Raw genomic sequence first — 25,029 nt, 5'->3', positions numbered from 1 at the left:
AGGATCCTCGCTAGAAGGATAGAAAAATTTTTAGTATCGGGATATTGACGCAGCAGCACGCAAGAATAAACCAAAGAAAAGAAAAAACAAGTACCGAAGGAGATAAACAAAGCGAATGTAAAGATGAAGGGAACTCTGGAGCCCAAACTGAACGCTACAAATTTTCTTGTTTTGTTTAATTTAGCTTTTATTTACTGACTATACAAACCAATCTCGCATAATTGCATGAGCAAAATAGAGCGAGCGGACAATGAGCTATACATTCATTGTCTAAATGGCTTGACTTGGTTGGCTACAACAATCCAAACTGCTCTGTTCTTCATACATAGTAAAAACATCAGATTTCTCTTAAAGAGGAAGCGTTGCAGTACGCTATGTTAAGATTGTGAAGGAATGCCATCCGGTTTTGAAAAATTTAATCTGCCTTTCGTCCAATATAAAGAGGGAAGATTCCTTCGCTTTTTTTCTCACTTCCCCAAGCGGCTTGTGTTCTGACGTGAAAGTTGGTCTGACTGATAGCCTTCACAATCCTTTTTCCTATACCGATCCATTCGTTTTTGAAGTTGGGTTTTGTTTTGGTTGCTTTTTTTTCTGAAAACAACGAACTTGATTGACTTCTTCTATCTGAAATTCTTGGTTTTCCTTGAAACTACTCCTTTTAGTAAATTTGAGGATCCTTTTGCCCTGCCGCGATCGTTAGACGAAACTTTTGTCATTGATACGTTTTTTGTTTTTTGTTAGTTGGCTTTTTTTTTTTCTATACAGGAGCTACTTTCTTTCAGGCATATTTGTTTCATTTGTTTGCTGCGTATTCTCGGGGTTTCTTACATTGCCTATCTCTATCATTTGATTGCATAGTTTATTTTTGCTTTTTTAAACTCACTTTCCAGACATCATAGAATACACTTGTCATTTGTTTTTACGTGACATAAAGATCTCTTTTCTTGGTTCGTGGAGATTCTTTGGATTCATTCGTTTTTAAAATTATCGATTTTACACATTCACGGTTTCTGTTGTCTTTATTTGTCGTTGTTACACGTCGTTCGTCTTTCACTCTTTCTTCTTCATTTCTTTGTTTATTTAAAATGGCCTTGAATCAACATCAACCTCTTCCTACCGCCAAGCCTCCCTCCTCCAACCTATGGAAACGGATCGGTATAGACGCCATGGCAGCCACCACTGCTAGTGCGTTGATTTCCCCCTTCATTCTTACCATTGATCGTTCGATCGTCGAAAACACGAGCGGCCGTAGTTCTCTCTTGCGTTCCGTCTCCCACTCCGTTAAGCGCATCCTTTCCCGTCCCCACGCATTTATTTTTAGTCTTCCCTTTGCCCTTGTGTTTTCCATTTATTCCGGCACTTATATGACCGCCAATACCATCGACACCATTGACAATGTTCGTTACAAAAACCCTGTTTATAAGGCTGAAACTACGGGCTTTGTGAAGTTCTCCTCCGTCACCGCTGCTAACAGTGGTCTATCCATTCTTAAAGACAGCTTTTTCACCAAATTCTGGGGTACTGGCTCTCCTCGTCCTCTGGGCTGGCAAAGCTACGGACTTTATGGTCTCCGTGATGCTCTAACCATTGCATTTTCTTTCAATATACCACCTATGATTGCTCCATTTTTGCCTGGTGGTCTTGTTACTGCTCAACTAGCTACCCCTTGCATTGTGCAGTTTGTTAGCACTCCCCTCCACTTGATGGCTCTCGACATATACAACCGCGGCGGTCCCAACATAACAGTTGCGAACCGCATGGTCCAAATTCGTAAAAACTTGTTGAAGAGTACATTTGCCCGTGTCATTAGAATTCTTCCTGCCTTTGGTATCGGCGGTGTAACCAATCGCAAACTTCGAACTTCTTATTTGGATGCTCTTCAACAACGTACCTATAAATCTCAACAGTTTGCTGTTGCCTAAATGGCAATTTTCTTTCTGAAAATATAATTTTATGCATTTGTTACGTATACTTCCTATTCACCTCCATTTCCTCTTTACACCTCTTTCCCGCTTGTTCTGCGCTTTAATTCTTTCTTTCTCTATCTTTTCCTTTAACGCGTTTTATCAGATGTTGCTTATAATTTAAACATTGTTTACTTGAACGTAAGGCCAGGTTCCATTGAGGATCAAGCCTACAGGTAAGGATCTCCTTACATTCTTGCTGTATCAGCGCTGAACTCTTTCAGACTGGTTTCTTCTTTATCTTTGTATAGTAATAAATGAATATAATGTCCAGCTTAACTTGCTATTGGTGTTTACTATTTGATGTAGATTTAAAAGTTTTGAAGTACAAGGACCAGACTAAAAAATAGGGTTGCGTCCTTTTCCAACGTTTTCTACCTTCTGTTTTCTTGATGTTTATGTTGAATCATTTGCGACGTAACTAATAGGTCTCACAAAAGCATACATATGTACAAAATTGAGTTTGGTTGCTTATGACTGGATGCATTACAAAAGGTATCCAGCCATAGGCAATTTCTTTTCCTTTCTTCTATTTTTATTTTTAGAGTTTCATTTACCTAATTTTACCCTCGTTAGTATCACAACTCCTTGAATAGCAGAAATCAAACTTTTTATGAGCATCCAACACATAAAAAAACATTCAAAAAAGAGCATTATTTTTTGAATGTTATTCACCTGTATCAGATTTTGGTTCTAAAAAAATCGAACTATTCTAAAAATTCACATTCCTATATATGAGTGTTTGGCGAGTTTTCATAGCACCGATCACATACCCTTTTCATCGCCTTCTCTTTAGTTTTTATCTTTTTCCATTAATTCCTCTATTTATTTCTTTCATCTCATAAAACTCTCTCAGTTCTCCTCCACCGTGCACTTGTTAATTGATTGACACGGGAACAGTAGCCGTTCTTGATTTGAGGCTGGAATTATTTAAGCAATTTATTCGAAAAGAAACATTCTTGAAAATACCCTAGAGCCTTTTTTCTCTCTTTTTTTTTTGCAGTTCCTTTAATATCCCGTTTTTGGCTCTACCGCGTTCGAGGTGCTGAGTCTCATCTTCTTTTGCGTTGAATCTTTAATCTTTGTAAGGCTCCATTTACTCTCAAAGATTTATTGTTTTGTATTGAGCAAAGTCATAGTATAGTAGCAACCATTTCGAAGGTTTCATAACTATTGAAAATCACGTTGTTTACTTGTTTTTAGAAAGCTAAGAGATACCAATTCGAACGCTGGATCGTTTGATTTGTAATACAGTTGACTTGTCTTGTTTTCAACATTGCATACCTTCATAGATTACAGTCTTAACATTCGTTTCTTTTTCTTTTTCTTTTCTTGTTTTAGAAAACCTTTTCCTTTCATTCCCTTGCTATTTCTCCGATATCGATTGAGCCTAGAAAGCATAGAAAAAATATACAGGCTGTAAATTATGAAGACAACAGATATTATTGGACTCGGTATCGCTTTAATTATCACTTTTGGATACTTCGCATACAATTTTTTCTCCAGTCGGACCAAGCACGTTGAAAAAGAAGTGGTTTCTTCCAATAATGGTGTTTTTGAAAAAATAGAAGAGGAAAACTTGAACGCTATGGTACTTTTCGGTTCCCAAACTGGTACCGCTGAAGATTTCGCTTACCGTTTTTCAACGGAAGCCAAGTCCAAGTACAAGTTTGCCAACTCTACCGAAGACTTGGATGACTTTGACTTTACTGACATGGATAAGCTTGACCCCTCCAAGCTTTTGGTTTTTTTCTTAGCTACCTATGGTGAAGGTGAACCAACCGACAATGCTGAAAGTTTCATAGAACTAATTGAGAGCGAAGATACGATTTTCTCCAGCGGAAATGGGGTTGAAGACCGCCCCTTAGCAAACGTACGGTATGCTATTTTTGGTTTAGGAAATCATACCTATGAACATTACAATGCCATGGCTAAGCGAGTTGATTCTGCTATGAACGCTTTGGGGGCTCAACGTATAGGACCTATAGGTTTGGGTGACGATGCCGCCGGCTTATTAGAAGAGGACTATTTACAATGGAAAGACGAAGTATTCCCTGAAATTGCTAAGGTTTACAATCTCAAAGAAGTACGTGAAGAGTATAAACCCTTGTACGATGTTATCGAAAAACCTGATATATCCAGTGAAAGCCCAACCGTTTTCCTCGGTGAGTCTAGTCGTCAGCAGCTCAAGGGAATCGTTTCAAAAGCACCTCCTTCTCCGGCAAATCCTTTTAATTCCACTCCTGTTGTTTCTCGCGAGTTATTCAAAAACGATACCCGTAACTGTCTTCATCTGGAATTGGATATCTCCGGTTCAAACATGAAATACCAAACAGGTGACTACGTTTCGATTTGTCCTATGAACCCATCTCAAGCTGTCGATGAACTTTTGGATATTCTTGGTTTGAAGGATAAGAGGAACATGGTAGTTATTGTGAAACCTTTTAATCCGCTAGATAAGCTACCTATTTTGAGTCCGACAACTTATGATGCCGTATTTCGCTATTACTTTGAAATCTGTGGTATAATTTCCCGTCAATTGATCTTTTTAATTGCTCCTTTTGCTCCTACAGATGAAGCCAAGAATGAGCTGACTAAACTTGGAAGCGATAAGGATTACTTCAAAGCAAACGTTGCTGACATGCATTTGAATTTAGCACAGGTACTTCGTCGCGTTTCCTCCGGTATTCCTTATACGAAGCTTCCATTCTCTTTGCTTTTGGAAAACCTTGGTCATTTAAAACCCAGGTATTATTCCATTTCGTCGAGTAGCTTGTCTTGCCCTGATAAGGTCCATGTAACAGCTGTTGTTGACAGAAAAGAATGGGTTGATCAAAATCATATTTTTTATGGTTTGACTACTAATTACCTGCTTGCTCATTGCCTTCATCAAAATGGAGAATTAACTCCTCATCCTAATAATTTGCAATATACTTTGGAAGGTCCTCGTCAAAAATTAACTGGTAAAATCCCGATGTTCATAAAGAGGTCCACATTTCACTTAGCACCTCCTGAAGTCCCTATCATCATGGTAGGGCCAGGCACGGGCATCGCCCCCTTCCGTGGTTTTGTTATGGAACGTGCTCATTTGGCTTCTCAGGGAGTGAAGGTTGCAAAGACAATTTTATTTTACGGTTGTCGACGATCGGATACTGATTTCTTGTACAAAGAAGAATGGGATACATACAAAAATTTGATGAAAGACTCGTTTGAATTATACACCGCATTTTCCCGTGAGCAGGATCAGAAGCTTTATGTGCAGCATCGGCTTCTTCAGCAATCTGCCCTTGTTAATGAATTAATAAGTGCTGGCGCTTGGTTTTACATTTGTGGTGATGCTGAGCGCATGGCCAAGGACGTTACAAATGCTTTGGCTACGATACTTACCACGGTAGAAGAGGACGGGGCTAAGCGTATAAAAAGCCTTCGTGATGAAAATCGGTTTCTTGAAGATACCTGGTAATGTATTTATGTCATTGTCAATGTTAGAATGTTCGTTTCGAAAGAATGGCTATAGAACAAAATCTGTAAAGGCAAACAGTTGTTCAATGATTGTTTAATCAATGTAGATGTAATAAAAATCTAATGTGTTCGGAAACTTATAAGTATACCAACCTCATAGAAATTGGAGGGTAGACAATTTTATTCATCAGATACAATATTCTCAGCTAAAACACCGCTCAAAAATATAGTGACTCATAGTTTAAGTAATTCAATAAACTCAGCAGATACCTTCAAATTGACAATGACATTTAAGAATTAAAGGGTATAAAGAATTAATATTTCGAAACTAAGCCATAAATGATACTGAGAGTTGTTCAAATAGTAGTTGGCAATGTTTACTGTAAATACCCGATGTGTTTATCGTCTCACTTTTTTACTTTTCGAGAAAATAATTAACTCCTATACGCAAAAGGAACTCCATATACTTTAATCAATCTATGTAGCTGAGAGTATTTACTATCACTTAAAGCGCAATACTATATGCTAAATCCTGAAAGAAAAATAGAGTAATGCGAACTTTTATGAAATACGTGCAAATGCAAATGTTTCATCGATCACAGCAATACTTGTTTCAGCAAACAGTGAATAAATGGTTTTAAACTATTTTCCTTTGTCACCATTTCACGGTTGATATATAAGCGAAGATTCCAGAGAGTGGGATGAAAAATGAAAAAGTTCATCAAATGATTTTATGGAAAACTCTCCTCAAAGTAAAATGAACTGGCTCCAAAGGAATAGAAATTTACATTAAGAATTTTTGTTGAATAAAGCTTCCTACTGTAAGCTTTCATACTCATACACTGATAAAAGCAAGAATACGAACGGAGATCGCTTATGAATAATAAATGTTATAGTATAGTTTTTAAATATTACTCTATACATTTCCCTCTCAGCTTTATAATAAGTGAGCGCAAAATAAAGCTAAAGAAACTTTCACTAATAAGCATAACTCTAGTGATTTGGAATTACACTTACTCGTAATGAAAGTCATATATTTCCTATGGAAACTGGCTTTTGTTTACAAGCTCATTTTAGCTCAAAACAACGTTCAGGGATAAGTGATTGTAATAGATCTAATCGAAGTTATTTGTTACTTTGCTAGTTTGATCCACAGTAAATTCATTAAGACATACACATCAATTGACATTGCTTTTATCCGTATAGATGAATAAAAATAAACTGACAAAATTAGTTTTTAATGTACTTCTTCTATTACTTTTTCCTTTTATTCTAAGACTGTGAGATCTTGACCAAGTAAGGAGTATCTCTGAAGAGTCCCCTTTAGAAAAGTTGATACTTCTGAAAAAGAAGATTTGCAGAGAAATTTAATACACAATTCATTAAATAATATTTTGAAAGAATCATCCTATAGAGTAAAACATGTATGCAATCGTAGTATATGCGTACAGGTTGTTTGTTTTGATGGCATTAATTAGCAAGCCCAAGCTAAACAAACTTACCAACAACCAATTCCATCTTAACCCAAGAACTGTAGTATACCTACTTTTATTTCAATAGAATATCTTAATAGTATGCAGGAATTAAGCACTCCAACGAAAGATCAAAGGCTTATGTCTTCTTCAATCCACGATCCCCTCTCAACTACTGAGTTACCAACTCCAACTAGTCAAACAACGGTCGAGCTTCTAAGTAATGATATCAAGAAAACCGAAAGTATGGATTCAGGTGTTGTTTTACTGACTCCTGGCACAAGCCCACACACGACTCGTGGATCCAGCGATATGGTGTTGTCAAGTGATCATACTCCTAGCTCTCAACGTAGACATTACCAGGGAGCACATTCCCAATATACAAATCAAACGAATGGCTATTCCATGAATACTCAAACAGAAGCATATATTAACGAACACCCTAATTATCAAACTCGCTTCCAAGAATCTAATGCTTATCTAAGTAACAATAATGTTACTACCGTCCCACAGCCTAATCCTTATTTACCTGGATCATATTATCCTCCTTATTATGCTGCCTCCCAACAAACAGCAGGTGGACGTCCTGGTGTCCCTGCTTTTCGTCCTCCATTTGGTGTCCCTGCTGCTACACCTTGTTACGGAGCACAGTGGCAGGCTCAGCAGCAACATTATCCAATGAATGGAACTCATCCTTATATGAAACCTTATGTTTCCAATGGAGTTACTCAGCAGTTAATGGCAGTGCATGCCCCTCAGAATACTTCAATGTATCCTCCAGTAACGCCCGTAGGACAGCCGAATGTCCCATATTTAAATCAACCAGCATATCTCCCGTCTGTGCCTCCTAATCCCGCTGTCGGTAACAACTCTTCCGGATTTCCCGCACCCTCTACAAATATGACTCCTTATACACATACAAAACCAAGAGAAGATGTGCGTTCTGAATCCGAGGATGCTCTCAGATCGGATAATGCGTCTAAACCGGAATTAAAGCAACAAAATGCGTATCTCACTCGTCTTGTGTCCATGCATCCAGCTATCCCTCCAGCTATTCCTAGTATGTTTCCCATATCTCAGGAAGAGAAAAAGACGGAAAATCCAGGAAAAACAAAAAACGTTTACATTCGTGGCCTTCCTCCTACTACAACCGATGAAAGTTTACTGCTGTATTGCAACCGCTTTGGTAAGGTTGTGAGTAGTAAAGCCATCATTGATGTTAATAATAACTTATGCAAAGGATTCGGATTTGCTTGCTTTGAGGAGCTCAAATCTGCAGTCTTATGCATATCTGCTATGACCTTGTGTGGTTATCAATGCTCATTTGCCAAAGAGAGTTTCAGCGCAAGATTGCAAAATCTTCAAGATAAAGATAGCACCAATCTGTATATCTCCAATCTTCCTCTCCATTGGAATGAGGACGACATTAGTAATCTTTTCAAACCTCACAGAATTGTTTCAAATCGTGTGCTTCGTGATTCTAAGAATCAATCTCGAGGCGTTGGTTTTGCTCGCATGCAGGATCGTTTCGTAGCTGAGGAAATCATTGATAGTTTCAATGATTATTGCATTGACCCAACCTTACCTCCTTTGCAAATTCGTTTTGCAGATTCTGCCGAGCAAAAGAAATTTAAAGGTCAAACTCAAAAGAGGCGTATGTGGCGTGCCCGTGAGTATAATGTTCTTACCAAGAGCATTACCGCTTTAAACGATGCATATTCGAACTTAGACCGGACGGAAACACCACCTGTGTCTATGTATCCTAAAATGAATTTGTATATGCCTGTAGACAATAATGTCTATGCCACCAGTCCAGTTTATGATAATTTTAATTGGCAAAATATGTATCCTCCAGCCTCAGCATATCCGGTGAACGCTGAAACTTCAATACCTAAGGCTGCATACTCGGGATATAAGACGCAGAAAAACATAGCTACTGCAGGTGTGAATTGATTACCATACGGAAAGAAACGTTAGTTATCTTAACGTTCACCTGATTAATGAATGTATGAAACTGAAACATGAATCTGAAACCGAATGAAGTTTGAAATTTATTAATGAGTGTTATCTGATTTCAAATTTATTATATATTAAGTCTTATAAACTACAGGTATATATAATGAGCCTTATATAGTGGTATTGATTAAATTAATAATATACAATGTTTAGTGGATATGCATTTCATATTATAGTAAGTAATGACCTATAAATATAATGTTACATGCTTTGGATCCTTGACCATATAGTAGAAAGACTAAGGTATTCTTGAATTGACATCAAGAAGAAAGGAAAGATTGAAATTCTTGTTTTATATCCCAACCATCAGAAACTGCTTTACCACGGCGAACAGCGACTTTGTTAAGCGTATCGCTTATAACATTCTTAGTGACATGAGGAAAAATTTGTCGTAGATGCTCAATTAAGAGGATTTTGTTTTCGTGAGATCTGGTGACATAACCCAGAAAACTAGGTAGATCTTCAGATGGCAATTTCACTTGTAAGCTAGATGGAGAGGTATCTTGAACAATGGAAGAAACTGACACATCAGATGATCTTTCTTGAGGAACCCAATAATCTCTGTGAGGATCAATTCGAAAACTAGAGGAGGTGGAGAAAGGGGTAATAGGGTCTAATAAAGAGATGCAAGCAAAATTAGAGAGAAAATTTAAATCCCAAGACGGTCCTTCGATAATCGGCTGTAACGGACCAACCAAACGATTTGGTTTGCCAGAAGTAATGATTTCTTTGTCATTGTCATCATCAACGAATCCAGCATCCACTTCGTCCAGATTATCGTCAGAGTTATCCAACTCATCATCTTCGCTATCCAAATCTTCTCCTTCTTCTTCATCATCAGCAACCCATTCAGCTTCGGAGTCATAACCGTAGTCTATAGTTTTGTCTTCAAGCCATGGATTGACATATATGCTTTCTTCGGTATGCTGTTTGGTAAACGTTCCAAAATAAGGAGGACGAATGTCTTGAGCAAAGTATATAAGTTTAACTTGGGCTTTAGAGACCTGTTGTAGTATTTCTTCCGGGTTACTAACGTTGGGATCTTGGAATTTATCCATAAAGTGTTTCACCCACTGAGATTTGAAGCCTGTAGGGAGTTTTGCATGAAGTGGTTCTGATAAAGCCTGAGAAGAGCGATGCGATAAAAGTAATTTTTTTAAGGTTAATGAGTCGTCGGAGGTAGAAGTCAACAGCTTGTCCAGTTGATCGAAAGAGTATAGGCAAGGGGGAAATTTTGCAAATGCTGCTTGGCTTTTAAGAAAAAAGGGACGAAACGTCTTATCAAAATCCGTTGCTGGTTGTTCTTGCTCACTAACAGGAGACTCTTTGTTAGAAGCTTTTCCTTTAGAAAAAAAACTATTTAGTCGAAGTTGCTGCTTTTCTTTATTAGCGGTTTGCTCTTGTCTAACACGCAGCGCCTCTTCCTTTTCTCTTTGCTTTTGATCACGCTCCTCTTTTTTCCTTTGTTGTTCGAGGTCTTTCTCCATTTTTTCCAGTTCACGCTTCTTCTTCGCAGCTAGTCGTTCTTCTTCTCGCTGTTTTTTCTCTATCTCTCGTTGCTCTCGTTCTCGTTCACGACGAAGACGATCTTCTTCTTTCTTTCTTGCCTTTTCCTCTTGAAGTCGTTGCCGCTCCAACTTTCGTTCATTGCCTGCTTCTGTGGATTCTGCATTCGTACGCTTCCGTTTACTGGACTTTGACAAAGCTGTGTCTTCTGAAAGATGTGAGTCATCAACTTCCATACTAGTCTTATCAACACCGTTTTCGTTTACATAGGTGCCTTCAGAGCCGTCCACTTCCATAGTAATTGGGCCATTCTTTGATTCCTGACTAGCAGTTTTAGATTCACTCGATATATTATTGTCAACATCCATGAACTATTGCTTTTCGCAACGATTAAAAATAAAGATGATATAATATAGATAGGTTTTGTATTCTGCCTCTGACGACCCCTTTCAATGCTTTATGCCTTCGCAAGGAGAAGTGGTAGTGTTTTAAATCGCAGCATTCTGCTAATCACAGGTTCATACAGTTAACATAAAGCCAAATGATGACACAGAAAAGGATTTACTGTTTCTTTAAATATATGAATATAAATAATAAAATATGAATCATTCTATTATTAAAAATCTCAAATGGAATGCTTGTTTACTAAAGAAGCCTAACGAGGTTTTCCAGAAAAGAAGATTTGGATTTGACAGGATTTTAGTAATTTGAATTTTAAAAGAAAAAATGAATTGTATTTATCTTGTTTGTTGCTAATAAAACTCATGAATGAATTAACGAATATTACCGCGACGACTGCTCACGCGTCTCCTCGTATAGGTGAAAGCGCGTCGCAATAAACAGCCTTCCTTTAACCACAACCTTGATGGGACGACTGTTACGATTAGAAGTAGAGAACTTTAAGTCCTATCGAGGACGCCAAACGATAGGACCCTTTGAAGATTTCACATCGGTCATTGGGCCGAATGGTTCAGGAAAGTCGAATTTGATGGATGCCATCTCTTTTGTACTAGGTGTGAAGTCTTCTCATCTGCGATCGTCAAACATTCGCGAGCTTATTTATAGAGGAAGGGTTATGAGTAGTCAAGGGTCTACTTCTTTCGATGACTCTCAATCTCCACGCAGTGCATATGTAAAACTGGTTTATGAATTGGACGACGGTGAAGAACGCGAGTATAAACGCGTTATTACCCCTAATGGTAGTGCCGAATACAAAATCAATGACCAACCTGCTCAATTTTCGGAATATTGCAAGTCTTTAGAAGATCAGAATATTCTTGTACGTGCAAGAAACTTTTTAGTTTTCCAAGGAGATGTTGAAGCGATAGCTTCTCAATCTCCCGTCGATCTTTCTCGTCTTATTGAACAAATATGTGGTTCTTTGGAGTTCAAAGGTGACTATGAAAAGTACAAGCAAGAACAAGATTATGCCGTTAATCTTTCAGCACATTCATTTAACAAGAAAAGGGGCATAAACGCTGAAATCAAACAATACCAAGAGCAGAAAGCCGAGGCAGAACTTTATGAGAGCAAGAAAGAGCAGAGAGATATTGCCTCGCTAATCTTCTTGTTATGGAAATTGTATCACATCGAAAAAAACGTTCACTTCAATACCAAGGATATCAAAAAAATTCAAAACTCCACTCGAGAATTAGCCAAACGCCAAGAGGCGTCTTCTGCTAAAGTTGAGTCTTTAAGAGAGCAAGAAGGTGCTATTCATCGGCAATTACTTTTGTTTGATAGGAACGTTCGTAAGCAAGAGAAATTTATTGCTTCCAAGCGACCAGAATTAATATCTCTTGCTGAGAAGGCTTCAGAATCGACCGTGAATTTACAAAAGATTCAAAGGAAAGTTGGAGAAGTTGAAAAAGATTATACTTCTCAATCTAGTACCTTACAGATGCTAGAAAACCAGCTTGCTTCGTTAAACGCTGCTGAAGAGCAGCTGATTCGGAATATTCATGAACGGGAAAAACAACGTATTCAAAAACTTTCTCCTGAAGATCAAAAAGAGTATGATGACTTACGGACCCAAGCTGACTTACAAAATTCCAAAACCCTTACAGAGCTACAATCACTAAATCGCAAAATCAAAGTTGCTTCTCAAGCAAGAAATGCATTAGCGGAAGTAGTTGAAGATTTGAAAATGAGAAAGACTCAATCTAAAGAAAAGATTCATAATTTAACAGAGGAGAAAGACGCTCTTATAACTGAGGTTAATCGTCGAATTGATGAATTGGAATCCGCTCGTCAATCCATACAACAAAAGCGTGCAAATTATTCCCACTTATGTCAACAGGAACGTGATCTTAATGATGAATTACATGTTTGTTTACAAAAACTACTTGAAGCCAATGCAGATAGAAATGAGTCGAATCAAGATATAAAGAAACGAGAAGCGCTTTACGCAATAAAACGTATTTATCCTGGAATTAAAGGGAGAGTTATTGATTTATGCAGTCCCACACAAAAGAAATACGAAAGTGCTTTGGTTGCCGCTTTAGGTAGAAACTTTGACGCCATTGTCGTTGAGTCACAGGCTACTGCTAAGGAATGTATTGAATATATTAGAGAGCAGCGCATTGGTGTAATGACTTTCCTTCCGATGGACACAATAGCTGTAAAGCCTATCAATCAAAGCTTCCGTGGTACGCATGCAGGCGCTCGCTTAGCAATTGACGTTGTAAATTTTGAGCCTCAGTATGAACGTGTTGTCGTGAGCGCCCTTGGAAATACACTCATTTGCGATAACTTAAATGTTGCCCGAGATTTATCTTACAACAAACGTGCCAATGCTAAGACTGTTACCTTGGAGGGGACTGTGATTCACAAGACTGGTCTAATTACTGGTGGGTCTTCTAGTACTAGATCCGCAAAGCATTGGGATGATCGTGAAATAGAACAGCTTAAACAAAACCAGAATGATTTGATATCGCGGATTGATAAGATACAAACTGAAAAGGCGGCATCTTTAGTTGTGGAACAGGACACGATCAATATACATAATCTTGAATCTGAATTATCCCTAATGAAAGAAAGCCTCAATGCTAAGCTAAGATCATTAGAAGACAAACGAAAAGAGTCAGATCATTTTAACGAACTTTACAGACAAAAGAAACCAGAATTAGAGTCTTCTGAACGAGAGTTGTCGGAAATGGAGGAATATCAAAGCGAACTTCTTCAACAGACTCATGAAATTGAAGATAAAATATTTTTTAACTTCTGCAAAAGAACAAAGATTACGAATATTCGATCCTATGAGGAACTACAAAGGTCTTTTACTCAGCAATACTCACAAAAACAACTTGAGTTTGCAAATCAAAAAGCTTTGCTGGAAAATCGATTAGGTTTTGAGCGACAAAGAACTTCGGATATTGAACTTCGATTAAATAGACTGAAGGAATTTATTCGCAAAGATGAATTATCTATTAAAGAATATGAACAAAAGCACGAAGTTTTGGAAACAGAAGTTGCTACTGCCGAAGCAGAATTAGACCTATTAAAAGAAGAGTCTGCCGAAACGAAATCCAAAAATGAGGAAGTATTACGAACGATATCTCAACATAAGTTAGAAAATAAGCGCTTTTTAGCTGAAATTACAAAGCTTCGAAATGATGTGACTCTTGCAGAATCTGAGATTGAACGCTTCGCTTCAGATTGGCATGCCATTGTGAGGAAATGTAAACTTGAAGACATTCCTCTTCCGTTATCCGAAGGATCATTATCTAACATCCCTATAGATGAGTTTGGACAAAATGTTGACACAATGGACATCGATAGCGACCCCAAAACCGTGCAAGCTGCTTTTGGTAAGTTTGGAATTGAGGTGGACTATGAGGAGTTGGATGACGAATTGAAGGGTGATGGCTCCGAGAGTATGGGTACAGTTCTTCAAGAGAAGTTACGTGAATACGACGAGGAACTCGAAAGAATGTCGCCAAACATGAAAGCAATGGAAAGGCTGGAAGTAGTTGAGCAACGACTTTCGCGTTTGGATGATGAATTTGGAGAAGTCAGAAAGTCGGCTAAAACCGCCAAAGAACGATTTAACAGTGTGAAAGAACAGCGCCTGAAAAAGTTTCAGGAGGCGTTTAATCATATTTCCGAACAAATTGACCCTATATATAAAGAACTAACGAAAAGTCCAGCTTTTCCTCTTGGCGGTACTGCATATTTGACACTTGACGATTCAGATGAGCCATATTTAGGAGGTATCAGATTTCATGCTATGCCTCCCATGAAACGATTTCGAGATATGGATCAATTATCGGGGGGCGAAAAGACAATGGCAGCTTTAGCTTTACTCTTTGCAATTCATTCATATCAGCCTTCTCCGTTTTTCGTACTTGACGAAATTGATGCAGCCTTGGATCAGACCAATGTTTCAAAAATTGCGAATTACATTCGCCAACATGCGTCAAATGGCTTTCAGTTCGTTGTTATATCCCTTAAAAACCAATTATTCAGTAAATCTGAAGCCTTGGTAGGGATTTACCGCGACCAAGAGCAAAATTCTTCAAAAACGCTTTCCATTAATGTAAGTTTTTATTTTTTTTTCTTGAAACTATTGTGAACGCTTTTACTAACATTTTATCAGTTGGAAGCTTATGCCCAATAATTTTTTAAATGGGTTTCTAAATCTTTCCATATATTATATGTTTATGACAGCTTTACAGGATGATTATTTATCGGACTTATTGGTGAAACATAATGTTAAACTACTTAAAACAACTGAAGATCAGAATATTTGACGCTATGATTGAAAATGTTGCGTTCTTTACCTTGTTTATTTAATACTTGAGGTTAATTGGTTCTTTAATACATGCCTATTTACATAATAGCCATACGAAAAGCAACGTTTTATTAATAAGATATTTTTAAATATAGACTCTCGTTTTTTCATAATAAATAAAAGTCTATTTAACGTATCCTAATGTATCCGTATTCGTTGAAAGTCGTCTTCTTTGGGTTCGAGAGAAAGCTTCATAACCAACTTGTCACTCTTTTAAGCTACGGCAGATGCTCCTCATACTATGGGAATAAAGGGACTATTAGGATTCTTAAAGTCCTCTCAAACTCCCTCCCACGTAGAGGAGTTTTCAGGTAAGACATTAGGGGTTGATGGGTATGTTTGGCTACACAAAGGTGTGTTTACATGTGCTCATGAATTGGCATTTCAGAAAGACACAGATAAATACATTAAATATGCAATCCATCAAGCTTTAATGCTTCAATATTATGGTGTGAAGCCAATTGTTGTCTTCGATGGAGGGCCTTTACCTTGCAAAGCACCTACTGAGCAAAAACGAAAAGAGCGCCGGGAAGAAGCTTTCAAATTTGCAAAGAAGCTATGGGATGAAGGAAAGAGAAGCCAAGCTTTTACGCAATTCTCCCACTGTGTCGATGTCACGCCGGAAATGGCCGCAAAATTAATAGCTGCACTGAAGGAACATGGAATTTCATCAATTGTAGCACCATATGAAGCAGATTCCCAGCTTGTTTACTTGGAAAAAGAAAAGGTCATTGATGGCATTATAACTGAGGATTCTGACATGCTTGTTTTTGGTGCAAAAAGAGTCCTCTTCAAAATGGATGGGTTTGGAAACTGCGTTCAAATACAACGTGAGGACCTCTTTAAAAAGCAAGAGGTAGATTTAAGAATGCTTTCTGATGAAAAATTTCGCCATATGTCCATTTTTTCTGGGTGTGATTATACTGATGGAATCGCTGGAATGGGCCTAAAAACTGCTTTACGCTATATTATTCGATATCCAGATCCTCGTGCTGCTATCCGTGCGATGCGCCTTGACAAAAGTCTGAAAGTACCGATTGCTTTTGAGAAAGAATTTTTATTAGCAGACCTTGCTTTTCAGCATCAGCGAGTTTATTGCCCTAAGCTTAAACGTATTGTGCATATGTCGCCAATATCTAGAGAGCTTTCCCCTGAAGAGGATGCTTATATCGGTCCCTTCATCGAAGACCAAATAGCAATTGCAATTGCAGAGGGTAGATTTGATCCAGTGACCAAGTCTGCTTTTACCGAAAAGAATACTATGACAAACTTCAATTCTCCCAGAAAAGAAAATTATACTGAATCTACTAAAAGAAAGGGTATCACTAAGACAGATATTTCTACCTTTTTTATGGGAACGCGACCGCCAAATAAGCGTCCAAAGAAAATTGCTAGTATGACTTGCATTCCCAGTCAAGAAAGACCGATGGATAAGTTTCTACCGTCTCAAAAGCAAGAATCTGTGGATTCCCTGACGAAAGGTGAAGGTGGAAATGAACAGATGAAAACACCTCAACGGGAACCATTGTCATCGGTAAACACCGCTTCAGAACCACGCAGGTTTGACAAATCTTTGTCAGACGTTAGCCATTTGGTGAGGAAGAGCGAAAACATTCCTCCATTTACAGCACCAGGTGGATGTAGCAAGTACTTTGCTCAAAAGCAGCCTGATGAAAAGAATGTCATTAATGAAAGATCTTTAAAAGATGAAAAAGAAAATATTTCCATCGCTTCTCCTTCACCAGCTCCGAAATCCTGGTTTTCTTCGTTTTCTTACGAGACTTCAACGACACCACGTCCCTCAACACCCTTAAGCAAAATTGGCCAGAATGCTCTAAATCGAAAAGCTAAACGTTCATTCTCTTTACAATCACCATCTACTGTGTCTTCAAAGCCATCATCCACCTCATTACCTGAACGCCCTAAAGGGGTTTTGTCATTGCAACATTATAAGTTTCGTTAAATTTGGCATGTCTTGCTATCTACGTTCATTTATACCTTTCGTGTGTAACCAAACCATCTTGTAATTCTTTGTCATTCTTTTCAATGGTTTACTTTGGGTACTAAAATATTTATATATCATTTTTTCGAACGGTACTAGTTAGTTTAAGGAATTAAAATAACTTCATGAAGAGTAGCATCCGGATAAATCATAATTATTGTACAAGTAAGAGAAAAAAATAAATTTATTATGAGACGCCTAGCCTTTGTAAAGCCGCAAAAATCGGAGACTTGTCAAGGTAGAGATTCGAAGATGCTAACTGACAGGCTTCATGTATCCTGCCTGACTGTATGAGGAAAGCTAAGAGAGTATCGAGGTATAAAGGTTCTTTTTTCGAGCTTAAAACGGAAACCATAATATCGACCTCTTCTTCGGTTAAAGGAAGTGAAACTATTAACTTGCAAGAGTCTTTATCATTCGAGTCTAAAACTACATGAAGAAGTCCTTCCCACAACACAAGCGGTTGCATGCATTTTTTCTGAGATTTGTTAGCAGCTTTATAAGTAATTATAACAATACCATAAAGTTAAAGGCGCTCAGAAAACTATGTCTTGCAAGAGCGAGAGTATAGCACTCTTGTTTTCTAAATGTATCCAAAGGAGGGTTCACAAACTGTACAAAACGAATCATTTGGAAGAACTTGTCGTGTCGATAAAACGTTTCCAAAATTTTGTCTGGGAAATTTGGTAACACATCCGGCTGTAAAAAGTGATCAAGCGCTTCCTATATTTTGTTAGCTCAATAAGCCCAAGCGATAGAATGAAAAGCCATAGGAAACTAATAAATTCACATTCTCGTCTAGCATACCTCAAAGTTCAAATGATCTAAAGCGTAATAACCATCGATTAATTGACGGAAATTGAAAGGTAATAATATTTGATTGGCATATGTTTCACTTTTTCCCCAATCTTTTAATAAGTAGTAATAAAAGCACTGCTGTTTAAGTTCATCGATATTAGAAGAGTCAATGATTAAAAAGAGATTTTTCAAATCGTTCATGGAGGATGGAGGATAATACGCCTCTGGCTCCTTAATAATATCAATGAAAGAGAATAAAACATCAAAAAAGAGCTGCTTGTCTATTTGATTTTGTCGCAATGACTTAATGTTCAACCTAACATCTTGGTTGTATGGAAAATCCTCAGGTCTAATGCTGAACAATCCTATAAATTTTTCGAACTGGGTTTCATCTAATTCCATCCTGTAAATCAATTAAAGAATGAAAATCAACTTCACCTGAATGAAGCGGTGGAAGAATGTGAAGGTGTTCTTGGAGGGTCCTTCCTTCTGACCAGTACCACCTTTCTACACCCAAGGTATGCTATGGTCTCCCGCGTCAGTTCTCGTGAACGACCAAGGCCTCTAGTATCAGAATCAATTATTGATGCTCCTAGTCAGCGACTTTACGCCATTGGCGTGCTTGTAGCGCTTCAAGCTTACAAAATTTACGATCTTTTTAGGTTAGGAACTAGTAGTTTTATAGAGGGTTCAAAAACGAGTTTTTTGGTAAAATGGATACTAATAGACGCATTATATTTGCAAATATTACCTCGTTTTCGTATACCCTGGCTTTCGTTTCAACCTACCACAACGATTTTGCAGATTGTCGCTTTTGCTGCGGTTAACGTGCTATTGGTTTCCATTACTAGTTTACGGGTTGTAACTCTTGGAAGTATAATTTTTCCATATTGGAAGCAAAAGGAGTACGCGATCGCAGAACATAAAATAAATCCTAGGTCTGTACTTCATAATTCTTCCCGGATTTTAGGTCAATATACTGTCCAAATCCTCCCAGAGGGCACTGCAAAATTAAATCCTAATAACCAACATTTCTGTTTGCCCGAAAATGACAAAAGTGGTTTCGTCGAATTCGCCGTTCAGTTTAATTCGACCACTCCGAAATCAATTGTGTATTCCTACAGAGACTTTTCCTCTGATATAGAAAATGAAATTGAGATTTCTGGCCGTTCTTTGAAAAAGCTTATCTCAACTGGTATGCGGAATCCCAAAGATGCTCGTTTGCAGACTATTTATATTAAAGCCAACAAACATGGCCTTTATAAACTGAAAAAAGTCGTCGATAAATCGAATTTGGGCGTTCGGGTTGTTCGCTCCGAAGCTGTGGTCGTTGATTGCCCTTCAGCGGTTTTTGCTTCCTCTAAACCTAGTGATCGAGCTCATGAGAAATGTGTGGGCGACGAAGATTCCATCGAATTAGACGTATTCGGTGTACCTCCCTTAAAGGTTGCTTACAAAACATGGGACGGAAAGCGATCATATAGTCACTTTATCGATTCCGTCGTTCCAAAGGATTACCGTTTGCATCCTCTTATGCTCTCTAACAATCCTCAAGATATTGCATTTTATAAAGGATTAGATGTACAGTATGCACATTCTTCTAAAGTTCAAATTCCTATCACTGCTCCTTTAGAAACATATGGGGAATGGCTGTATGCAATTGAAAATGTCACTGATGTCTTTGGAAACACTTACGTCTTCCCTTCTGTTGAAGAGTTTTTCGCAAAATATTCCACTAACGAAGATCAGCCTGACCAATTGTCTAGTCACACTTACAAAGTACTCGTCCATCAGAGACCTGAAGTCAAATTCCGTGAATGTTCACTTGAAAATCCTGCCAACCTTTTCCCCGGAAAAGAGGTTTCTTTGTCAATTGCTACATCCTATAAGTTCCCGGATGACTTGCAAGTTTCACTTAATCGATATGATTTAGGTTTAGATCCACAAAACCTCACAGTTGCCCCTAACTCTCAAAATGTATTTAAGCTAGAGCCTCATTCGTCATTTATAAAAGTTAAAGAAACTGGTATATATGTGCTTTCTGGTGTTTCTTCGAAATATTGTTCAGGAGATGTTTTAGTACCAAATACTTGTTTGGTTGTGACACCTCCTGAAACCAAGCTGCATGTTGGATTTGAGGAAATCTCGGATCAGTGTGCTGGTTCTATAGGTGCACGTGCCGATCTTGAGTTTGAAGGCACACCTCCCTTTAAGGTTGCTTATCGGATGATCAAAGACAATAAAGCTTCTCGAGTACAATATGTCACGACTGATCGTACACGCTATCAGCTAAATTTTACTCCTAAAAAGTCAGGAAAATACCGCTACGTTATTTTAGGAGTAGAAGATGCTAACTACGGATACAAAGAACTTGCTGGCGCTGCTTACAGTAAAGAGCAAACTGTTTTCCCTTTGGCTGATGCTGCTTTTGAAGAAAATATGAACGGAGAAATGAGTTCAATAGTTAAAAGCTGCTGTATTGGCGATACTATGAAAATTCCTGTTTCATTAGTTGGCTCATCTCCATGGAAGCTCGAGTACGAAATTCTTAGAAACAACAAACGTGAAAGCATTCAAGTTGTTGAGTCTAAGAGTCAACGCTACATAATAGAGACTCCAGCTCTTATACACGGATCTCAATATACTATCACTTTAGTAAGCGTTGAGGATGCGAATGGCTGTAAGCGTGCTTTGAATACCGCTGATACGATCATTAAAGTACGTCGTCAAAGACCCACTGCTACATTTTATTCCTCTGACGAAAGCTATCGTTTAGAGTCTGTGGAAAACTCTTTGCTATCTATTCCTTTGAGACTTGCTGGTGAAAAGCCTTGGTATATTGAGTACGATCATGTGTCTCCGGACAATAAAACTACTCGCAATCAAGCCGTTTTCTATGATCCAAATAGCCATCTAAACGTTAACAAAGCAGGAACGTACTCATTAGTTTCCGTAAGGGATAGCTCTTGCCCGGGATCCATTCAGAATTCCTTACAAACTTATGAAGTTGAATGGCTTCCTAAGCCCTCTTTGTCTATGCCTTCGGAGCCTTCCTGGAAAAGTTCGAATGCCTACCACTACGAACAAGAACCCGTTTGTGCTGGTGACAGTAGTGCATTTGATATTGAGCTTAAAGGTGCCAGTCCATATCTTTTGGAGTATGAAAAGTCTCTAGTAGAAGAAAATGGCAAGCATCATTCGAAGCAACGATCAGAAGTATCTACTATGCAAAGTTCCATTCTACTGAAAACAGAAACTTCACTGTTTGGTACATATACATATGAATTTCTTCGTTTGTCGGATGCCTTGTATGACAAAGTAGAGGCGCGAATAGTGGATGAATCAGGCTTGCACAGAGTGATTATTCACCAGAAGGTAAATAAGTTACCTGTAGCTTCGTTTTTGGATTCCAATAAGCTTTACACATTCTGTATACATTCTGACAGTAATTACTCAAAGGAACAACAGATTGGTGTGAAATTGAACGGCAAAGGACCGTTTATTTTAGGATTTGAAATCAAAAACGAGATGACGGGAGCTGTTAATAAAATAACAGTGAATGAAGTGTTTGGGCCCATTTACAAATTTATATTTCCCAAAGATCAATTAACGCTTGGAAAGCATACAGTGCGCTTGCTGCATGTGCAAGATGCCAATGGATGTCAATCTAGTATTCCCAAAGAAGATCCATTTGTAACGGTAAGTGTTGCAGAAAAGGCTTCCATGGTTCCAATTGAATCTCATGAATATTTCTGTGTCGGAGATCGACTTTCTTATGCTTTGCAAGGAGTGCCGCCCTTTGAAATAGATTATGAATTTAATGGGAATAAAAAACATGCAAAAAGCAACCAGCATATTTTCACAAGAATAGCTGAGTTCCCTGGTTTGGTGACTATGAAATCGATATCCGACCAAGGAAGTCCTTGCCGCGCTGAACTTGATCCTCCGATTCAAAACCAAGTGTATGACATTCCAACAGTAAGGGTTAGTGACGGTGGAGAGGTGATTGAAAATATTCACGAAGGTGATCAAGCGGAAATCTCGTTTCACTTTACAGGTATCCCTCCCTTTTCCTTTACGTATTGTCGAAGAGCCATTGGAAGGAAAGGACCTGGTAAGATTTTGGAAATGCACACAATCACTGGAATTTATGATTATGAATATAAGGTATTAAGTTCAACGGAAGGTGTATATACTGTGTTAAGCGTCCAAGATAAGTATTGTCGCTATCCTCGTGATTCATCTCCCTTGAGTACATAAATGAAAACAAACTTGCTTTATAAGCAAGCTTTGGTTTGGGATATGGTAATATTCTATGAAATAGAAATGAAATAAAAAAAAAAGGTCTTTTTATATTTTCCCGGTGTCTCTTAATGAACCTTTTTCTCATCTTACTCCTATGTAACCACCTAGCTATATTACTGAATTGATGCCTACTGAAACTATTCGGTTTTCAGAGAGAAACAGGAAAGAGAAATATAAAATACAAACAATGAAAAATAAAAGGTTTGAAATGAAACCAAAAAAAAAACTAAAAATTGCTTAAAACGTTTATTAAATCGTCAAGGATAGTCATGAAACCAATTCTCAACAAGGAATACTTCTTAAACACAATCATACAGAAAGGAGTGTCAAGTCGGTTATTGTCCACCTTGTACTTGATATTTCCATATTCAGGAAATGTAGATGGCGACACAATGAAACCGACGATTATTTCTTTTTGTTCCTTACCGTATAAACCAAGGAGACATGCCAATCCGATCAAGCGCAAACGTGGATTCCTTGCTAAATCCGTTCCAACCGAAAAAAATTGATCTCCGCGGAACATTAAAACATAAACAAAAACATCACAGAAGTGTTCCCTCATTTGTACGAATATCACTGCTTTCCCTCTTCCCTCTTCGGTAGTGAGAAATAAAGCCTCGGGTTTATGCAAGCTCCACTCGTTATGTGACCTTATTTAGCTCCAATTCATACGTCTGTTCCTGGGATTCCGGCGTCATTGTTCTTACGGAATATGAATTCTTTGTCATCCCGAAAGTATGCCGTATTATGGTCTATCGAGGCCTTTGCGGAGTTCCGAAGTTTTTCCGTCTATATATATAGATGGAAGCATGGAGCGATGCTGACAGTTAGAAAATTCTTACCGGAAAGGAATTGTACCTAAGACTAGTGTTGGGAACTGGTTGATTTGGATCCTCCAACAAAATATAAACAAACCAAACTAAACCAAAATAAATATAAAAATTCGGTGTCCTTTTGTCTTTCTTTGTTTTTCGTTTCTCTCTCTTGCGTTTTATTTATCATTTTCTATTACATTTCTTGTTAGAAAAGTCCTTTAAAAGTCATCTCTGTTTTTCGTTCAGCATTCTTCAGGTATTTGAACAACAGTAGAAGTTATTTTCTCTGCTTCATTTCGTTTGATTTCGTTATTTTCATTTTATTACCATCATAATCGTTATGCAATTTCTTCATCTTGCTCTTTCACTCTTGACGGCATCGACCACTGTCTTTGCAATCGAACCTTTGACAATCAAAGGACGAAAGTTCTTCCAAAATGATACCCAGTTTTATGTTAAAGGTGTCGCCTATCAACCCCAAGTAGATGCTGAAGTGACCAGCACCGTCATTGATCCTTTGGCCGATGCCAATAACAAGAATTGTAGCAACGACGCCAAGTTGATCCGCTCTCTTGGTGGAAACTCTATCCGTGTATATTCCGTGAACGCTAGCTTGGATCATGATTATTGTATGGAAGCTTTCAAGAATGAAAGCATCTATGTCTTTTTAGACGTCGCCAACCCCTCTACCGGCATCGACCGAGCCAACCCGACTTGGACCTTGACTCAGTACGATAGCTACAAACAGGTCATTGACGTTTTTTCCAAGTATAACAACACTGCTGGCTTTTTTGCTGGTAATGAGGTTGTTAATAATGCTACCAATGCTGCTTCTGCTGCCTACGTCCGTTCTGTTGTCCGTGACTTAAAGTCCTACATCAAGTCCAAAAATTATCGTAGCATTCCTGTTGGTTATGCAGGCGCCGATATTCCCGTTATTCGTAATGAACTCGCTGCTTACTTAACCTGTAACGCTACCAATACCCCTCAAGACAATGCTACAGAGGCTGACTTTTTGGGGTACAATAACTATGAATGGTGTGGTGACTCTAACTTCTATGCTTCCGGTTATGCTGCTCGTACAAATGAGCTCCAAAACATCACTGTTCCCATCTTCTTTTCTGAATTTGGATGCAACATCATTCACCCCCGTATCTTCACTGAAGTCCAGGCGATTTACTCCAAAAACATGACTGACGTTTGGAGCGGAGGTATTGTTTACGAGTTCTCCGAGGAGGTAAATGGCTATGGGTTAGTCAATATAACTTCTACCGGTGAGCGTGTTAAAAGTGTCGATTTTGACAACTTAAAAAAACAATGGGCTACTGTCAATCCCGAAAAGGTGTCGAAGCATTCTTATCAGCCCCTAGGTAATGCTCCCGAATGCCCTGCCAGAAACGAAACTAGCTGGGCTGTCACTTTCGAGGCCTTCCCGGTCACCCCTAATGCCTCTTTATGCGACGATGCTGTCAAAAACCTTCGTTGCTCTGTGAATGGCGACCCAGAAGGAGCCAAGATAGGTCAAGTTTTTGGTGAATTGTGCTTTTATGACCAAGAGGCATGTGCTGATATTACCAGTGACCCCTATAATGGTCGTTATGGAAAGTTTAGTGGATGCACTGGTAAACAACAACTTAGTCTTGCTTTGGACGCCTACACCAAGCATCATGGAGATGATGCTTGTAGTTGGGGTGGTATCGGCATCCTATCTTAGATCAATTCTAGCCATGAAATTATATTTATTTTAAAAGGAATTGATTAATTGATTTTAAAATTTATATAGAGTTCTTTTAATATTTTAATCCTTCTTTTCTAGTCTACATTGCGAAACTACTCTTAGACAATATAAGCCCACCAAGAAATAAAACTGTACCACCATTCATTGATGTCTGAATAT

The 25,029-nt window shown here is 38.2% G+C and overlaps 9 protein-coding genes across 9 annotated transcripts; 7 read left to right on the top strand and 2 right to left on the bottom strand.

Annotated features, from left to right (window-relative positions):
* Positions 1–1,085: 1,085 nt before the first annotated feature.
* On the top strand, positions 1,086–1,922 carry SPOG_00068 (uncharacterized protein; the record flags this gene model as incomplete). The annotated part of the gene is made up of 1 exon (XM_013167575.1): positions 1,086–1,922. One exon carries the CDS (start codon positions 1,086–1,088, stop codon positions 1,920–1,922), a length of 837 nt encoding a protein of 278 aa, XP_013023029.1.
* A 739-nt stretch (positions 1,923–2,661) lies between these two features.
* Positions 2,662–5,632, top strand: SPOG_00067 (NADPH-cytochrome p450 reductase). The gene has a single exon (XM_013167574.1). The coding sequence runs from the start codon at positions 3,391–3,393 to the stop codon at positions 5,425–5,427; it is 2,037 nt and encodes a 678-aa protein (XP_013023028.1). The 5' UTR covers positions 2,662–3,390; the 3' UTR covers positions 5,428–5,632.
* Positions 5,633–6,938: 1,306 nt separating this feature from the next.
* SPOG_00066 (meiotic RNA-binding protein 1) lies at positions 6,939–9,073 on the top strand. The gene has a single exon (XM_013167573.1). The coding sequence runs from the start codon at positions 7,001–7,003 to the stop codon at positions 8,849–8,851; it is 1,851 nt and encodes a 616-aa protein (XP_013023027.1). The 5' UTR covers positions 6,939–7,000; the 3' UTR covers positions 8,852–9,073.
* SPOG_00065 (CAF assembly factor complex large subunit Pcf1) lies at positions 8,961–10,983 on the bottom strand. The gene has a single exon (XM_013167572.1). The coding sequence runs from the start codon at positions 10,786–10,788 to the stop codon at positions 9,175–9,177; it is 1,614 nt and encodes a 537-aa protein (XP_013023026.1). The 5' UTR covers positions 10,789–10,983; the 3' UTR covers positions 8,961–9,174.
* Positions 10,984–11,274: 291 nt separating this feature from the next.
* On the top strand, positions 11,275–15,311 carry SPOG_00064 (mitotic cohesin complex subunit Psm1). The gene is made up of 2 exons (XM_013167571.1): positions 11,275–14,957; positions 15,018–15,311. The coding sequence occupies exons 1-2, from the start codon at positions 11,286–11,288 to the stop codon at positions 15,036–15,038; spliced, it is 3,693 nt and encodes a 1,230-aa protein (XP_013023025.1). The 5' UTR covers positions 11,275–11,285; the 3' UTR covers positions 15,039–15,311.
* Positions 15,312–15,413: 102 nt separating this feature from the next.
* Positions 15,414–17,408, top strand: SPOG_00063 (exonuclease I Exo1). Its single transcript, XM_013167570.1, has one exon. It carries the CDS (start codon positions 15,454–15,456, stop codon positions 17,173–17,175), a length of 1,722 nt encoding a protein of 573 aa, XP_013023024.1. The 5' UTR covers positions 15,414–15,453; the 3' UTR covers positions 17,176–17,408.
* SPOG_00062 (uncharacterized protein) lies at positions 17,100–18,490 on the bottom strand. Its single transcript, XM_013167569.1, has 3 exons — positions 18,022–18,490; positions 17,734–17,937; positions 17,100–17,692 (listed from the first exon to the last, which is right to left on the bottom strand). The coding sequence occupies exons 1-3, from the start codon at positions 18,412–18,414 to the stop codon at positions 17,402–17,404; spliced, it is 888 nt and encodes a 295-aa protein (XP_013023023.1). The 5' UTR covers positions 18,415–18,490; the 3' UTR covers positions 17,100–17,401.
* Positions 18,491–18,511: 21 nt separating this feature from the next.
* Positions 18,512–22,477, top strand: SPOG_00061 (nucleoporin Pom152). Its single transcript, XM_013167568.1, has one exon. The coding sequence runs from the start codon at positions 18,538–18,540 to the stop codon at positions 22,270–22,272; it is 3,735 nt and encodes a 1,244-aa protein (XP_013023022.1). The 5' UTR covers positions 18,512–18,537; the 3' UTR covers positions 22,273–22,477.
* Positions 22,478–23,472: 995 nt separating this feature from the next.
* SPOG_00060 (1,3-beta-glucanosyltransferase Gas2) lies at positions 23,473–25,025 on the top strand (the record flags this gene model as incomplete). The annotated part of the gene is made up of 2 exons (XM_013167567.1): positions 23,473–24,826; positions 24,949–25,025. 2 exons carry the CDS (start codon positions 23,473–23,475, stop codon positions 25,023–25,025), a joined length of 1,431 nt encoding a protein of 476 aa, XP_013023021.1.
* Between the last annotated feature and the right edge of the window lie 4 nt (positions 25,026–25,029).

The sequence above is a fragment of the Schizosaccharomyces cryophilus genome, assembly GCF_000004155.1.
Source record: "Schizosaccharomyces cryophilus OY26 unplaced genomic scaffold supercont4.3, whole genome shotgun sequence".
In the NCBI taxonomy this organism is placed as follows: Eukaryota; Fungi; Ascomycota; class Schizosaccharomycetes; order Schizosaccharomycetales; family Schizosaccharomycetaceae; genus Schizosaccharomyces; species Schizosaccharomyces cryophilus.
The sequence above is the reverse complement of the archived record's forward strand: the minus strand, read 5'-3'. Positions and strand labels throughout refer to the sequence as shown.

Excerpts from the sequence above, each read along its gene's own strand:
- SPOG_00062 (XM_013167569.1), bottom strand. The coding sequence starts at position 18,414 with ATGGAATTAGATGAAACCCAGTTCGAAAAATTTATAGGATTGTTCAGC. Across the intron at positions 17,938-18,021 it reads TAGATCATTTGAACTTTGAG|GAAGCGCTTGATCACTTTTT; the intron begins GTATGCTAGACG and ends AACAAAATATAG. Across the intron at positions 17,693-17,733 it reads TGAGCGCCTTTAACTTTATG|AAAAAATGCATGCAACCGCT; the intron begins GTATTGTTATAA and ends AACAAATCTCAG.
- SPOG_00064 (XM_013167571.1), top strand. The coding sequence starts at position 11,286 with ATGGGACGACTGTTACGATTAGAAGTAGAGAACTTTAAGTCCTATCGA. Across the intron at positions 14,958-15,017 it reads CAAAAACGCTTTCCATTAAT|TTGGAAGCTTATGCCCAATA; the intron begins GTAAGTTTTTAT and ends ACATTTTATCAG.
- SPOG_00066 (XM_013167573.1), top strand. The coding sequence starts at position 7,001 with ATGCAGGAATTAAGCACTCCAACGAAAGATCAAAGGCTTATGTCTTCT.
- SPOG_00067 (XM_013167574.1), top strand. The coding sequence starts at position 3,391 with ATGAAGACAACAGATATTATTGGACTCGGTATCGCTTTAATTATCACT.
- SPOG_00061 (XM_013167568.1), top strand. The coding sequence starts at position 18,538 with ATGGTCTCCCGCGTCAGTTCTCGTGAACGACCAAGGCCTCTAGTATCA.
- SPOG_00063 (XM_013167570.1), top strand. The coding sequence starts at position 15,454 with ATGGGAATAAAGGGACTATTAGGATTCTTAAAGTCCTCTCAAACTCCC.
- SPOG_00065 (XM_013167572.1), bottom strand. The coding sequence starts at position 10,788 with ATGGATGTTGACAATAATATATCGAGTGAATCTAAAACTGCTAGTCAG.